The following is a 14,968-nucleotide window of genomic DNA, read 5'->3' on the forward strand; positions in this document are numbered from 1 at the left end:
CTTATTATCTGTTCACTTTCATGTACAATATCTTGTCATTTGCGACCCAGAACAATATCAATCCAACTTGACACATCTACTGAACATAGTAGCACCCTCTGATCCCATTCTAGAGACATCTAAGTAGAATATGGCACAAAAAGGAAAACATTGTATCACACCCATGTAAATGATATAAACGAAACCAACATGAACAAGACAAACTAATCACGGGCAATCATGTGCTCTCTAGCAGGACCAGTCCCAATCCACTTAACCGGCACACCACCAATCTCCTTCTCAATAAACTCAATGTAAGCCCTAGCATTAGCCGGCAAATCCTCATACCTCTGCACACCCATAGTATTAGATTTCCACCCGGGCAGAGTAACATACTCAACCTGAATCTGCTCGACAACCTTAGGATCGGCCGGGAACGAGCCGGTAACCCTCTTCCCATCCGGCAGGATATAAGCCACGCCAACCTTGATCTCATCAAAGTCATCAAGAATATCCAACTTAGTCAGATTCAGCGCCGTGTAGTGGTTAATAGCGTGCGAGTAGCGACACAGCACAAGATCCAGCCATCCACAGCGACGCTTGCGGCCAGTCGTGACGCCGAATTCACGGCCGACGACCTGCAGCTTCTCGCCGTCGGCGTTGAGCTGTTCGCTGGGGAAGGGGCCGGAGCCGACGCGGGTTGTGTAGGCTTTTACGACACCGATGACGGACTTGATGCTGGACGGGTTGAGGGCGAGGGCTTGAACGGCGCCGCCGAGGCCGGTCGAGGAGGAGGTTACGAAGGGGTAGGTGCCGTGGTCGAGATCGAGCATCAGGGCGTTGGCGCCTTCCACTAGGGTGTTGGGGGAGTTCTTGTGTTCTTGGAGGAACTCGAGTTGGTCGACGATGTGGGGTTTGAGTAGAGTGCGGTATTCCTGGGTTTGTTAGTGATGTTTTTCTTTCAGTCTTTCAGATATCCCAATTTTCTTCTTGAGGGTTTTTCATTTGGGCACTGCCGCATTTATGCATACCTTGAACCGGGCAATCTCCTCCTCGACATCATAATCCAAATCACCATAGCGCGCGCGGTACGCGATATCAAGGTGTCGCAACTTGCGCTCGAAGGTCTCCTCGTCCAAAATCTCTCCAACACGCACACCGCGACGAGCAGCCTTGTCACTGTAGCAGGGACCGATACCCTTTCCGGTAGTACCAACCTTACGTCCACCGAGACCCTTCTCCTCGAGACCGTCGACGACAGAGTGGAGATCGAAGCAGACGTGGGCGCGGTCCGCGACGAAGATGCGCTTAGAGGCGCCCTTCAGACCCTTAGCCTCGATAGCGGCGAGTTCCTTGAAGAAGCTGGGGACGTGGAAGACGGTGCCGGCTCCGATCAGGTTGATACATTTTGGCGAGACCAGTCCGGAGGGCAGGATGTGGAAGTCGTAGGTGACGTTCTCGTGGACGATGGTGTGGCCGGCATCTGGGAAAAAAAGAAAGAAAAAGCCTCGGTTAGTTGAATTCTTGCGGCCCGGTTGGAAATAGTAGTAGCGTTACTCCGGGACAGAGGAATTGGAGAGAGGAGAGAACATACTGTGTCCGCCGGCTGCACGACAGCAGAGCGTTGCGTCCTGCGACAGCATGTCTGTGATCTTTCCCTTCCCTGGTTTGGCTTGTTAGTGTGGCTTCGTGGAGGAATTGAATCTCGCTACGTACCTTCATCTCCCCATTGACTGCCTAGAACGATAGAAACCATGATTGCGGTTGATGTCCTTCGAGAAAATCCCGACTTTATTGATCCAGGTTCAATTGCTTTGGATGCTTTGGATGGTGGGGTTCGAGAAAGAGATTCTGTCTGGAGCCGATAAGCGGGGCCAACTTTTGCCGGTCTGAGTTCTCAACGAATTCGATCGGCGGGCAATTCAATGCGCGAATTTATAACCTGCAGGGAATATTCAGATTGAGCTATTTTTCAGTGACTCAGACCATGTTTCCCGCCAACTCCCGTTGTTCACAGATCCGGCGGGGTGGCGGGGCTTGTGGCCTTGTTGCCTTGTTGCCTTGTTGCCTGGGTGCCTTGTCCTTGGCAGACAGGGTTAGGGCAAGGGTCCGTTATCTCCTGCTCGTAGACAATGAGCAAACGAATGGGCATGCTTCGGATCATTATGCTTGCTTTTGTATTAGACAGTCCGTTGAGTGGTATTGTATTTTGGCATCAATATGCAGAAACTTAACATACAATTCAACGCCGAGACCCATACAACGTTCATACATTCAGTACTAGTCAAGTGGATTGCCAGAGACAGCCCAAAGGCTAGAAGACTCGAACAGATTGGAATTGTTTAGGCCAAATCTACTTATAGACCAAATGTCCTCCGACCCCCCTACCATAAAGCGAGAACCAGACACCAACGCTGATGATAGGTGATAAATTCAGACATCCCCCATGCAGATGTGGAAGAACCCCCGGTATATTCACAGTAACGCCGACCCTCCATTATGCATCGCAAGTCAAAAGATAAGAACAAAACAAACCATGGGTAGAAGACATCAGTAGAAGTGAAGTAAAGCACACAAAAGGCGTCAGGCGTGAGAAGGAAAGCCAGGTAAGAGCAGGTGAGAGCAGGTCAGACCGAAGTAGACAAATACTCAAGCCGAGTATACTGCTTCAGCCCTGACTCTAATACATTCATCACAGACTCAGGTGATGAACCTAAGCCACTCTCCCGCCTTCCCGAATCCACTCCCTTAGCCGTCCAAGATCCAGGATGCACTCGCGATGCATCTCACAGGCAACATCCCAGTGCTTGCGCACCTGAATATCCTCCTCGATACCACGGAGATAGGCACTATAGCCCCCCTTATTTGTGCCAGGAACCAGAGACTCCTCGACATGATCGTCAAGGTCCTTAGCGGTCTTATCATTGCCCTTGGTGTCGTCATCGTCTGTGCCATTCATTTTCAGGCGAGTGGAGTCTCCTACAGCACTGATCCAGCCGGGCGCGAGGCCGGTCTTGTTCGCCTCATGGCGTGCATTGAAATGCGTGAGCATGCGGCCGTTGAAAGCGTTCCACTCGTGCATGTACGCGCCCATTGCTGAGACGTACCAGTTCCATTTATCGCGTGGAAGAACGAGATGTCTGGAGGTGGGTGTTGGGAGGACCGGTTTCGGGGCCCAGGGCCGTTTGGGTGGATTAGGAAGCTGAAGGAGACGGGGGCGGATGTCACTTTGCGTGGTCTTTTGCTGCTTGGCTTGAGACTCGAATGGAAGGGTGGTGTGGATGTCTTCGAGGTTCTCAATGCCTCCCCCGGTTGCGTTGCCTAGCGGAATTGTATTACGCAGGTTGTCAAGACTGAACAGAGGAGCGCGGGAGTCAGTGTTCGCAACTCCTTCTGTTGGGTGAGGAGGCTTGGACTTCTTGACTGGAGGGGCGTCTGGTGAGACTTTGGCCGGAATCGGCGGTTGGTCTGGTGGAGTAGAGAATTCCTCATCGAGGTCCATCGCCTCGACATCAGGTGCAGCTGGCGCAGTTGGAGGGATGTCATCATTAAAGGTTCCGTTAGCTTCTTCTGCCTCAGTAGCAACACTTGCCGGCTGCGGAGCACTCCGCACTTTGGTACCTGCTCTGGGCTGTTTCTTGGGACTCCGAGGAGGCGCAGCATTTGCAGTGGCCTTGGCCTTTTCGGCCTCGGGTACAGTCCACGAGAGATTCCGAAGTTGCGCAGCCCACTGATCTGCAGAGAACTTTGCTTGCGCGAAGGGTGTGGGTTGCTGCGGCTGTGCTGGCTGTGATCCTTGATACATAGGCGTAGTGCCAAAAGGATTCGGAAGTGGTGATCCAGTCGTTGATGGTTTTGCCGTGCCGTTTCGATTGGGTGTACGTGTCCGACTTTGTGATACAGGCGACCTTGGGAAAGGTTCCTTGCCTGGAGAGACGGAGCCCAGGAAATCAAGATGGTTCAAATGATCACGCCAATCGTCCGCGGAGAATTTCTTATGCAAGTTACTCGTGCTGCTGCGACCAAAGGCAGCCGATTGAGGTCTTGGTGCATTGCTTGCCCGGTGGTCAGTACTAGAGCCGAATCGGTTTGTCAGTCGCGGTTTGGAGTAATGGAATGTGAGTCGATCATACTTGACAGAAGAGGAAGACCCGGACGAGCTGGGCTGCTGGTCCGGTCGAAACGAACTTTTGGAGAAAGCAGCGCTATCTGAGGTGTGTCCTTCGAAGTCCTTCATGTCAGCATGCGTACGTTTTTTCGAATGGGGGACCTTAGATAACGAATAAAACCTGAGACCACCATTGGGTAGTCTTAGGCTTTTCGCTCCACGCGAGATTGCGGGGAAGAATGTAGAGCCCATACCATTTCCAGGGCTTGCTGATCCTCCTTGCCAGGCGTTGGCAAAAGTCTGATGCGGTTTAAGTCGGCTCTTGGGTACGGCCTTCGGTTTGGGGATTTCTTCCTCCGAGTCAGTTAATTCACTCGATTCACTCGAGCTAGTAGAGTCATAGTTGGCGGTAGTTCGTCTGGCCTTGGGGCTGGCGCTGCGATGTCTGCCAGATCCACCAAAGGCGGGACTACTGCCCTTCTGCGCACTTTGGTGAGATCCTGAGGGTGTGCGCATGGTCGAAGATCGCCCTAACCCAGCGCTTGAGAAGAACGTCTTCTCGCCTTTACCTGTTTGGGCGTATCCTCTGCTGGTCCGCTCCAGATCCGGGGTGAATGAATGTCGTGACTGAGGCTGAGACGGCTCAGGTGATGCTGCTTTCTTCGCAGTTGGTGGTGGAGCAGGATTGAAGTACTGGCTGCTCGGCCGCTCAGTGCGACTGCTATTGCTGTAGGCAGAAGTATTCCGGGCCATGGGCTCATCTCCCCCAGCGGCCCCTGGTGCAAAGCCCTGCTTCTTCTTGGCGGACTGTGCGGTGTTGGCGCTTTGGCGGGCCTCAAAGGCAGACTTGGCCCGGCTAGACTGCGCAGAATTTCCAAAGGGACCTCGTTGTGGTCCGGAACCTGCAGCACCACCAGCCGTGGCGCGACCAGTTGCGGGATCAAAGCCCTGCCATCCAGACGCCTGACCTCCTCTCATGTTATTGAAGCCACGGAACGCATCGGCCCTCGTTTGCGCATTATCTTGTTGTTTCCATTGCGAACCTGCGCGCGCTTGATATGCGTACCGCTGTGCACCGGCGGATGGGCCACTTCGGGGTGTCTGTGATTGCCGAGGCGTCGAGTAAGTTTCCGTAGGGCGAGGGTTGGTGGGAGGCTGTGCTTTGCGCTGGGTATTTGCCTTAGGCGGACCGTAGACCTTCCCGTACCCCGCGCGCAAGCGATCGGTATCATATTTCAGGCGTAGGGTGGGATCACTGAGGATCTCGTTTGCAGCTTGGATAGCTTGAAATTTGGCGATGAACTCGACTTCTCTTCCTGGGTTCCTGTCCGGGTGGAATTTGAGCGCTTTCCCCTTGGTTAGCATCCAATCATCGCTTCATGACGCAGCCCCTCCAAAGCTCACCTAGCTTCCTAAATTGCTTTTTGATCTCTTCAGGCTCCGCGCTGGGTTGCAGCCCAAGGTCCGCATAGTAATCCTTTCGCACATCTGCTTTCACCATCTTGTCCAAAGAACTCCGGCGACTTAGGCGGTTGTGTCACGATCAAATCGCATAACGGGCGTTCAAATAGACAATGTAGGGTTGAATTTCCAGTTGTGGTAAGGTGTCGCTTAGATATTTCCAAGATCACGTTGTACGAAAGCAGGGTGTTGCGAACAGGACCAGGCGAAACAAATACTATATTCTGCCGACTTAGCAAGTCCACAGCCTTCGCGGGCAAAATTGCAAAAGATTGCAAGAGGATTTGGTTTGGGAGGCGAAGAAAATGCAGAGCCTCCTTGTATGCTCCGCGGGTCTCGGCGCTTGACCGCAGGGTTCGCTCTGACAGTGCTGATCAAAATGCGGGATGATCAAAAATGCTCGCAATATGGTGTGAGAAGTCGATGCGATTGTACATGGTCTTTCGAAATGAAATCGAGAGAGTGCGGGGACTCAAATGCAGATGTGCCTTAAGAGGGAATCGAAGATCGAAGTGGGCACCTGATGTCGAGATCAGGCAGTTGGGTCCAAGCGCAGATCAGAGTGAAGCAACCAACAAGGCTGCAGTGCTAGCCTGCGAGTTTCGTTTGTGCGGTGAGTGCCACGATCGATGAGTGGAGCAAGAAGCAAGAGAAGCGAGAGAAGTGAAGTTGGGTTGGAGAGGAAAAAGTGCGGGATTGTTTGTTTTGACATTTGACAATCGGTGCCCGAGGCAATAATCAGCATACGCAAGGCAGCGACTAGATACACGTTATTACAGGACTTTCTCTATTTTCTTCAACTCAACTACTTAGTTCCTTGCAGATATTTGTATGGTATCCGTATATGTAGGTGGTATCCAACCCAGCAGTTAAACAATATGCACGAGTCAAGCTATACAGAATGCCCTTGAGGCCACCCTTTGTCTTGTAGACCCAAGGGAAACGAAATGAAGAAAAGAGTCCAAACGAAGCAAGCATTTACAGAGACAAGAATTACTGAGCATCCCCTCCTGAGGGGCCAGCACCAGAACCACCAAAGAAATACCCTTCCAAAAGATCATAGTTGGGATTCTCACTCCAGTCATGCTGGAAGTCCATAGCCATGCCAAAGCCAAGGTCAATCCCAACATTCTGGCCCAAGTTCTGACCATAAGGTGGCACAGACATTATGTCGTAATCAGCATTACCGTCGCCCTCCAGATTACCCTGGCCTTGAACTTCGCCAGTTCCGAAATCCAAGAAATCGAGACTCATCCCCTGAGGAGCTTCAGAACCGACAGACGGCATGTCATGGGTGTTACCGCTCGGAGAGCCGGATCGTTGCGGCGAGTTCGAATAGTAGAACTGCGGAGGTTGGGGGGAGTTCGAATTCTCGTACTTGAGATAGTAATCCATTGAGTTGCGATATGACTGGCCAGATTGGTCTGCTGGGCGGTTGGGTCCCAGGGATTCTGGTTGATATGATGGCAGTCCGGATCGGACAACTGGTCTAGACTGGTCGGTCAAGGGATTGCTATCAGAGAATAGATCAGCCAAGTTCATGTCGAACTTGGGAATGGGACGCGATGGACGTGTTTGTGTCGCCCGCCTGCCCTGATCTTGACCTGTGCGCTGTTGGTCCATAGGCTGTCGCCCCTGGTTGTACAGTGGGTTGCCGGCGTTTGATGCAGCGTGAACTCGGCTCATATCTACTTGGGCACCGAATCCGGTTGTGGATAGACACATCTGAACGGTGGCTTTGCTCATGCGCTCGAATGCATCCCGACATGCCTCAGCCGGTGGGCATTTCTGCATCAAGTCGCCGAGCACAGAAGTTGCGGCAAGGACGGTGAAGTCGACTTCATCGAGGGTCTAAGCGAAGGTTACGTTAGCATCAGGCCAGACATGAAGCTCGGAGGTTTCGATACATACCAGGTGGCTTCGGACCAAAGGTGAATGCCAAATGGCATATAGGAACGAGATCCCTAGTGGAAGGTCAGTAAGGAAGTGATGGTAATCGAGTGCTGAAATAATTGCATACCAGCCATGAAAATGTGATGTGTTGCAAGGTAGGTATAATTCACCAAGCGAACTCTATGCAATTGACGATAGATTCGAATGACCTTCTGGCCAGCCTCAGCCACATTCAGATAGACTTGATCCTCATCGTCACCCGCATCCGGATTTGAAAATGACGGACTGGAGACTTCATCTACGGGAGTAAGCTCTCCCGCCAACTCAGCAGGAACAGTCAAGCTCTGCTGGTACAACAAAATGATAGCCTGCCAATAATTCAGCTCGAGCAGCTCGATAGAGAATCTCACGCCTGTTTCTAGGCGTGTGGGTGCGCTCTCTAGCCACTCGACCAACCGACGATGCACATCATGACGCCAGGAACGGAAAGAGGCAAAGCCCTGGAGGAAAGGGGAGGAAAGCTCGGCGTGGGGGAGGATTGCTGCGCCGGACGCTCTCCTCCGCACAGCGCGTGCCTGCTGGTATTGTAGAACATCGTGGATTTCAGATTGAAGAAGCCGTAATTTGAAGTAGTGGAATGCAACATGCTTATATGTAGGGGCACCCTCCGGTGGTGTCAAAAGGCCGGACTTGGTAATATATTTGTCGTCCATCATGGACGGAAGATCGGTGCTGATGGCCTGGTCGCTGATCCCAAATGGCCGTCCCACACACGTGGCGACCAGACGGTCGAAGCTGTAGACGCACCACCACAAACGGCGACGGACATCACGCACCCATTCCCGTCGTCCTCGTTCACGGGGATCGATCCGTGACTGTACTTGGTTGCCGTCTTTCGTTGCAGAGTCAATGCCTGTCCCGTCTTCGTAGTGGAGCCCAAGATCGACAGCTAAGCGCATGGCCACGCCGACGATATACCAAAGACCAGGTGCAACGGGTCGCAACAGGGCAAAGCTGGCTAGGAGGAGCACTGCCTGCAGTTCCTCCAACCCTCCGAAGCCCTCGCTAGAAGACGAGCCAAGGAACGAATCCAGATGGAGAATCGCCGAAGCGTGGTATTCCTCGGGCTGGTACTGATGGCTCGAAAGCTTTCGTCGCTTCGTCCCAGACGCAGACCTGTCACGACCATTGCGATCCTCATCATCCGAACTTGGAGGCTTATCCTCAAAGATGATCCCGGCACCAATAGCAAACACGATATTAAGCACATAAAGCGCGCGCGGCGAACGTTTCTTCTCCTCTTGCAGATAAGTACTGTCAAGCAGCTCCATAAAGTCTCCTCGGTGGAGAATGGGCATCTGAGGATTCGCATGCTCAAAGTAAAGATCAACCAGCCGCTCAGCAAGCTCCCGCTCAGGGAACGCAGCGCACTTCATCATCGGCCTCGTCTGCAGTCCGAAGAAGGAATCACGCATACTGCCTCCACCGCCAGCAGTTCCAGCAGCACTCTGGGGCAATTTATCGCTGGTGCGAACCTGTGCACGCTCCGCATTGCCGGGGAGTGAGCTCCTCACGGCGGCGAAGACAATGCGGGCAAACGAAATCCCCGATGTCGACCCCAGATACCGCGGGTCAGAAGTACCTTGTACAGAGACCATGCCGATGTTTGAAACCAAATTATGCAGACGCCAATTCTCCTCGTTGGCGGGGTCACCGGCCGCATCTAGATTTGACTTCCCATCTCCTTTCTGCCCCGACCGAGTGGCATCTCCTTTTGAGAGGTTCTTCCGCCGTGTCTTTTCCTCCGCAGAACCCTCACCCGCTTGACCATCATGACCAAGCGCTTGCGCGGTGTCGCCTTCCGACTCGACCTTGATAGCCTCCTCCTCGTCAAAAGCAACGGCTTTCTTAAAATCAATATTATTATCCGTCAACTGTTTCTCAAGATGTGCCACGCGCGTCTCGAGGAAATGGACGTAACTGCGCGGGATCTCCCGCTTGGTGATAGGGTCGTATCCGACGCAGCGCACGCCAGCCTTCTCGCAGGACTGGCAGCGCGGAAGACGCTGATCGCAGCGGTTCTTGCGCAATCGGCAGCGATTACATGCTGAGACATTGCGGAACGATGACGAGGATGCGGACGCGGAGGTGGCGGTGGGATGGGCGGATGAGGCGGTTGAGGCGGATGCAGCTGCTGGGGCGGGGGTGTTAAGTGCGGGATTGGTCCCGTCACCTTGCGCCAAGGTCTCGGAGGGGTGCGGTCTTTTCTTTCCTGAGGAAACTGGGGATAGGGGTGAAGGAGGGCTGGGCATTGTGAGAGGAGAGCCGCAGGGTTGCGATCATCTCTTGATGATAGGGATCTGCGGAGACTGCGGTCGGAAACTGCGGCTTTACTCCCTGGATCAGACCAACAATCATGATAAGATCACGCAGTACGACGCAGTACGTTTGTCCTTGTCTGTTGGCAGAGAAGTTCGGAGACATAGAACCTTGGGAAGTTCTCCAGCCAATTCGATTCGGAAGGCGGGAATCGCGGCCCGCAAGCGAAGGGAGTCTGAGAGCAGCCAGACTTCCCGAATTAGATTAAACTCCGAGTAATCAGTTCGTCCCACACAGACGGTGACAGACGGTGACAGACCTATACACAGTAGACAACTGAATGATAGAATGTTCAAAAATATGGGGAACAGAACGACTGTGGAGATCTCAGATGCCAGCGAGATTAAGTTGCCCTCGGGAACGGCAGAGATTGGGGTCAATCGGTACCCCGGATTATCGAGAGCCAAACAAAGACCATAGCGATCCTGGTCCTCGTATTGTGGCTGTCGACAAGAGCTAGGTCCCTAGGATCTATGGTGGCCTCATTTGGGCAACCTAGGTTCAGGTGCACCACCCCATGTTGTTCCCGTACAAGACAAGATCTTTCACAGATGGAGAGAAATGTATCGAACGAGTTCAGGGCCTGCCGAGGTAGGAGATCAGAGGGGTTTATATGACGTACAGCCGATTGTGGTATGATCAGCCCACTGCTATGTACACTGGAGCAAGTGCTTATTTTCCGGACACCGTCGGGATACATGGATGCCTGCTAGTGTGAAACCACTTGTCTGTTCAGGGTGGGTATGAGGCAGCGCGAAGAACTACTCTATGAGGCTACGAAGAAGGCTTTGGAAATTTGGTAGAGATGCAGGAAATGGGTGGTAATATTGAGCAAGTCCGTAAGAAAATACTCTAACCGACAGAATCAGATCTTCGAGCGAAGGATCGATGGTAAGATAGGACGAAAAAGCGAAATAGAAAAACACAATTAGCCTCCCAGATGCACATGAGTATGGTCATAATATAGCCCGTTGATGCTCCAAGATGAGATGACAAGAGAGAAAGTAAAGAGAGACCCAAAATGTATGCTTCTGCATATGCAATGCAACCATCTATAATTGCGCCGGCTCCTGGTCTGAAGAAAAGTCGTGGGAATGAAAAGAGAAAAGCAAAATGAGGTATCATGAAAAGGAGAAAAGAAGAAGAAGAAGAAGAGAAAAAGAAGAGAAATCCGTGTTGCGCCTTAGCGCTGAAATGTAAACGCCTTGCCAGAAGAGCGGCAGAAAATAAGAGGCGAAGATGCAAAATAACCAATCTTCACATTTTTAGACATTGGTATCGTGAGTGACATCACATTCAGCCTTGGGGAAGTTGTCGACGACCTCCAAGTTGAGTTTCGAGACATCGAAGTCATGGTCGATGCTAGAGCGCAAGGACAGCAGCCGCTGCTCTTCCTCAGGCAACTCATCAGACTCTTCGCCCAGCTTGGCAAAGTCCGAGAGAGCATCACGCTTCAACTCAGATTCTTTGACCTCGGGCTGACGGGTCTTGAAGCGCTCAGGCTCCGCAGACTCCTCCATCCAGAAACTTTGGATGGCACCGACCAGGCAGACAAGACCGCAGCCCCACCAGGCCAGCACGGAGTATCCACTATCGAGACCCTTGGAGTGGAGCAGACCAGTAAGAGTAGGACCCAAGGCCCGGCTGAGACTAGCAGTCGAGGCGGCGACGCCGTTGATAGAGCCCAATACTTTGGATGACGGGGCGGCATTGGCCAGGAGGATGGCAGTGGCGGGGAAGGCGATGACATGGAAGGTGATCTTGCTGATCAAAGAGGCATAGACGGCGAAGGTCTGCAGCTTGATGGGGAGAAGGACGAGGTAGGGCACGGCGAGGTAAAGAGGGGGCCAGGCAAGCAAGACGAAGCGGAAGGTGCGCAAAGTGCCAAAGTGCTTGACCACAAATGGGAACAGCCACAGTTGGGCGATCATCGAGTAAACGCCCTGAACAGCGAGCATGAACCCAATGGTCTTGGTGGCCATGCCGAGGCCGCCGGTAAACTTTAGGGGTAGCACCACCTCGTCATCGGATCGAGGAGTGCTCAGGAAGACAGGCATCAGCTGATCAAACGACACGCTGTGGCTAGAAGAGGGAAATGCAGGTCAGTAAATGCGCTCAGGCGTATCGGAAGGAAGGGTGTGGCGCCGAAGAGAGAGGGGAGCCAACTCACTAGGCAAGGATCCCGTAAGCAACAATAACGACGATGACTTGTCGGGTAAAAGCCTTGGGCGCGGGGCTCTTCTGCCCCTCCAAGTCGCAATCGACGGGCCGCAGGCAAGGCGATGATTCGGCGCTTGTATAATCAGGAGGCGCATCGAAGTACTTCTCCTGAACGTCCACGTCGGAATCATCAGGAAGTTGCACGCGGGAACCCCAGAGCTGATTGACCAACCAGTGGCCAAGCTCCAGACCGGGGTCGCGCTGGTGCTTCTTCTCCGGGTGCGTCTCCTCCAAAAACAAGAATCCAACCACGATGCCGCAAATCAGCACCGTGATGCAGACCAGGTTGGGCAGCAAGAACGGGAATTTATCCCACAGGGTGCTGCGCGCAAAGAGGGCCGGGTAGTTGTCGCAAGGTTGGGCCAAAGCGCCGCCCATAGCCGGTCCAATGATCGATCCCAGACACCACACAAACGGCATGATCGAATAAGCTCGTGGCTGGTGCTCCTTCTTCGTCACGATCTCCGCAACCGTCGTCTGCAGAACTCCAATATTGCCGTTCAACATGCCGCCCAGGGCGCGCGCAATCATCGCCGTGGCCAAGTTGGGCGCAAATCCGAACACTACCATGCTGATGGCCGTGCCCACGAGGCCCATGATGAGCACTGGCTTGCGACCAATCCTGTCACTCATGCGGCCCCAGAACATACCCGCCGAAAATTCAGCGAAGGTGAATGAGGAGGTGATCATGCCGGCGTACAGCGCGATCTGGCGGTCGTTATCCGTCACATGGAATGATTCGACCATGTGATATACGTATGGGAAAATTGACATGAAAGCAATTGGCTCACAAATTCGGACGAGTGCTGCACCATGATATCGTCAGCAATCTATACCACCGGTACAGATCTGGTTTGCGGCGCAATATGCGGCAACCATGTCTTCCATAGTTCATCGGCGGGAACAAAAGTACGAGACTTACCTAAAACGAACAATTGACGAACAGGGAATGTAGAGAAGTCCTCGCCAGAGCCATTGTGTGAGCGACGGCCCATCAAAGAGGCTAGTCGTTGGAACATTGTGAAGGTGAGAAGTCGAAGGTTTGAAATGAGCTGGAAGACGACAAAAGGGGATTTTTTTGCAAGAGGCTTCGAAACACCCCGCTTCCCTTTGGAAATTGATAGATTCGATGTCCCGGAAAAGGGCGGAACAAAGTACCAGATAAACGGTGCTTTGGGTTGCTTAATTTCCTCAGAGTTAAAAGTGAAAGGGAGAGAATGTCGCAGTGAAGGGTGTAATTGGAGCAAGGAGCAGCGTCTTTTGCTTTTAGGACTTCAGCATTGCTCCCCCTGTGGTTATCAATTCAAGATCGGATGAAGTAGGCCGGAAGATCTTTGGGATTATCCCAGAGACGAGACAGCTGCAAGGGAGTCGAGTTTATAACCTTCTTTGTTTTCTCGGAAGAGTGTATAGAAGAAGATTGTCAAATATCGATCGACTTGGTTGAGGTTGACTTGGTGTGGCTAGGAGATGATCAAGAATGGAGGGATCTATAAAGAATCCCAATGGAGTGGTTCAGGAAGATGTTTCAAAGGTTTGAGTCTGGAGTTTCTTTGAAAAGAGAGGGAAATCTGGAGGGGAAAGGGGAAGTTATTATAATGTAAAGTTGTGGATAGGTCTATAGCAATGATCAGGCGCCATAGAACTAAAACGTCAACCGTTCAGCATCACAACTGAACATTTCGGTTACAGCTGTACAGGATGCAGTTGGCAAACATTGGATCAGGATAAAGACGGACGAAGTGGGTCTTGGGGAATTTCTTTATTATTTTATTTTAGGTTTTTCTCTTAAATTTTCGAGGAATTAATAAATCCCTTGTAGGGTGGATCTCTGGTAGTCTGGTAGAACCTGACATGTTCGGTTTGAGGGAGTAGGGGGAAAAGAATCACCAAGGCAAGGAAAGGGGGTGGAACCAATAGGAAGAAATCAGTCATATTTTTGGTTCTACAATTTGGTGTTTTTTTTCTTATTACCATCCTACCCACCAGGGCAATTCATCGGGGGAAAGTCTTTACTCTTCCGGACCACTGGTAGAAAATGATGAAACCAAAGATGTGCCGATGTATATACATACAAAGCAGGAAAGCAATCCGATCAGATCATTTGCGAATTGTAACACATAGAAAATATTAATCTGAAATTCCACCTTCGAAATGGTTAATGGATTGAAAAAAAAAATGAATTAATCCAAAGTTTCAATGCATTCAACCGTCATGATTCGACAGATCTATCCCCCAGATCCAGAAAGAAGTTAGATTGGGTACAGAGAAAATCCTGTTTGTTCCAAGGAGAGTAGTAGACCCACGGTCCTGAGCACCGGGCCCCGGGGAACAACATTAGGTCTACTCCTAAGAGGGCGCTAACAGTACCTGACCCGTATGGCATAAAGGATCGACTTTTTGTGTTTTGTTCCCAGAGCTATGGTTCTAGTGCACTTTAGGAAGATGATAGATCTCGCCTTATGGTTCCGCGGTATCTCTGCGCCTCCCCGAGAGCTATAATATACTAGCACACAATGGGCAGGTTGAGAGTGTAAATCATTGTAAGATTTAAAAAAAAGGTTGGGATTCTTCCCTTACCCATTATGAGTCTCTATCGTTCCATCTTACCAACACTTGAAACTATCGTCATACTCTCCACCCAGTGGAATTGAAGGAATATCAAACCGGTACCCGCTCTTCCCAGACAGCTGGGATGATCAGGAGAAATGAACTTTACCGATGATCGGCCTTCATAAAGTCGTTGGAACCAGCTGACTGGGTCGAGGGTGAAGTCGTCCCTTCCATCCACATGTACAAGCACATATCGTATTGAGGATACGACGTACACGCAGAGTCCGAGTAAGATGCGGTGTACTACCTGAAAGGGAATCTCTTGATGCTAGAATGGAGCCCTATCTCGTCCATTGTTTCATCGTCATCAATTGA

At 51.7% G+C, this 14,968-nt stretch overlaps 4 protein-coding genes across 4 annotated transcripts; all 4 read right to left on the bottom strand.

The window, feature by feature from the left end:
• Positions 1–203: 203 nt before the first annotated feature.
• On the bottom strand, positions 204–1,735 carry adB (adenylosuccinate synthase ADE12; the record flags this gene model as incomplete). Its single annotated transcript, XM_056668149.1, has 4 exons — positions 204–914; positions 1,011–1,462; positions 1,574–1,642; positions 1,696–1,735. 4 exons carry the CDS (start codon positions 1,733–1,735, stop codon positions 204–206), a joined length of 1,272 nt encoding a protein of 423 aa, XP_056521745.1.
• Positions 1,736–2,692: 957 nt separating this feature from the next.
• N7515_007406 (uncharacterized protein) lies at positions 2,693–5,588 on the bottom strand (the record flags this gene model as incomplete). The annotated part of the gene is made up of 2 exons (XM_056668150.1): positions 2,693–5,433; positions 5,492–5,588. The coding sequence occupies 2 exons, from the start codon at positions 5,586–5,588 to the stop codon at positions 2,693–2,695; spliced, it is 2,838 nt and encodes a 945-aa protein (XP_056521746.1).
• A 953-nt stretch (positions 5,589–6,541) lies between these two features.
• Positions 6,542–9,753, bottom strand: N7515_007407 (Zn(II)2Cys6 transcription factor; the record flags this gene model as incomplete). Its single annotated transcript, XM_056668151.1, has 3 exons — positions 6,542–7,399; positions 7,460–7,512; positions 7,569–9,753. The coding sequence occupies 3 exons, from the start codon at positions 9,751–9,753 to the stop codon at positions 6,542–6,544; spliced, it is 3,096 nt and encodes a 1,031-aa protein (XP_056521747.1).
• A 1,332-nt stretch (positions 9,754–11,085) lies between these two features.
• N7515_007408 (MFS transporter) lies at positions 11,086–13,059 on the bottom strand (the record flags this gene model as incomplete). The annotated part of the gene is made up of 3 exons (XM_056668152.1): positions 11,086–11,902; positions 11,991–12,846; positions 12,963–13,059. The coding sequence occupies 3 exons, from the start codon at positions 13,057–13,059 to the stop codon at positions 11,086–11,088; spliced, it is 1,770 nt and encodes a 589-aa protein (XP_056521748.1).
• Between the last annotated feature and the right edge of the window lie 1,909 nt (positions 13,060–14,968).

The sequence above is a fragment of the Penicillium bovifimosum genome, assembly GCF_028826915.1.
Source record: "Penicillium bovifimosum strain IBT 22155 chromosome Unknown utg000005l_segment0_segment0, whole genome shotgun sequence".
In the NCBI taxonomy this organism is placed as follows: domain Eukaryota; kingdom Fungi; phylum Ascomycota; class Eurotiomycetes; order Eurotiales; family Aspergillaceae; genus Penicillium; species Penicillium bovifimosum.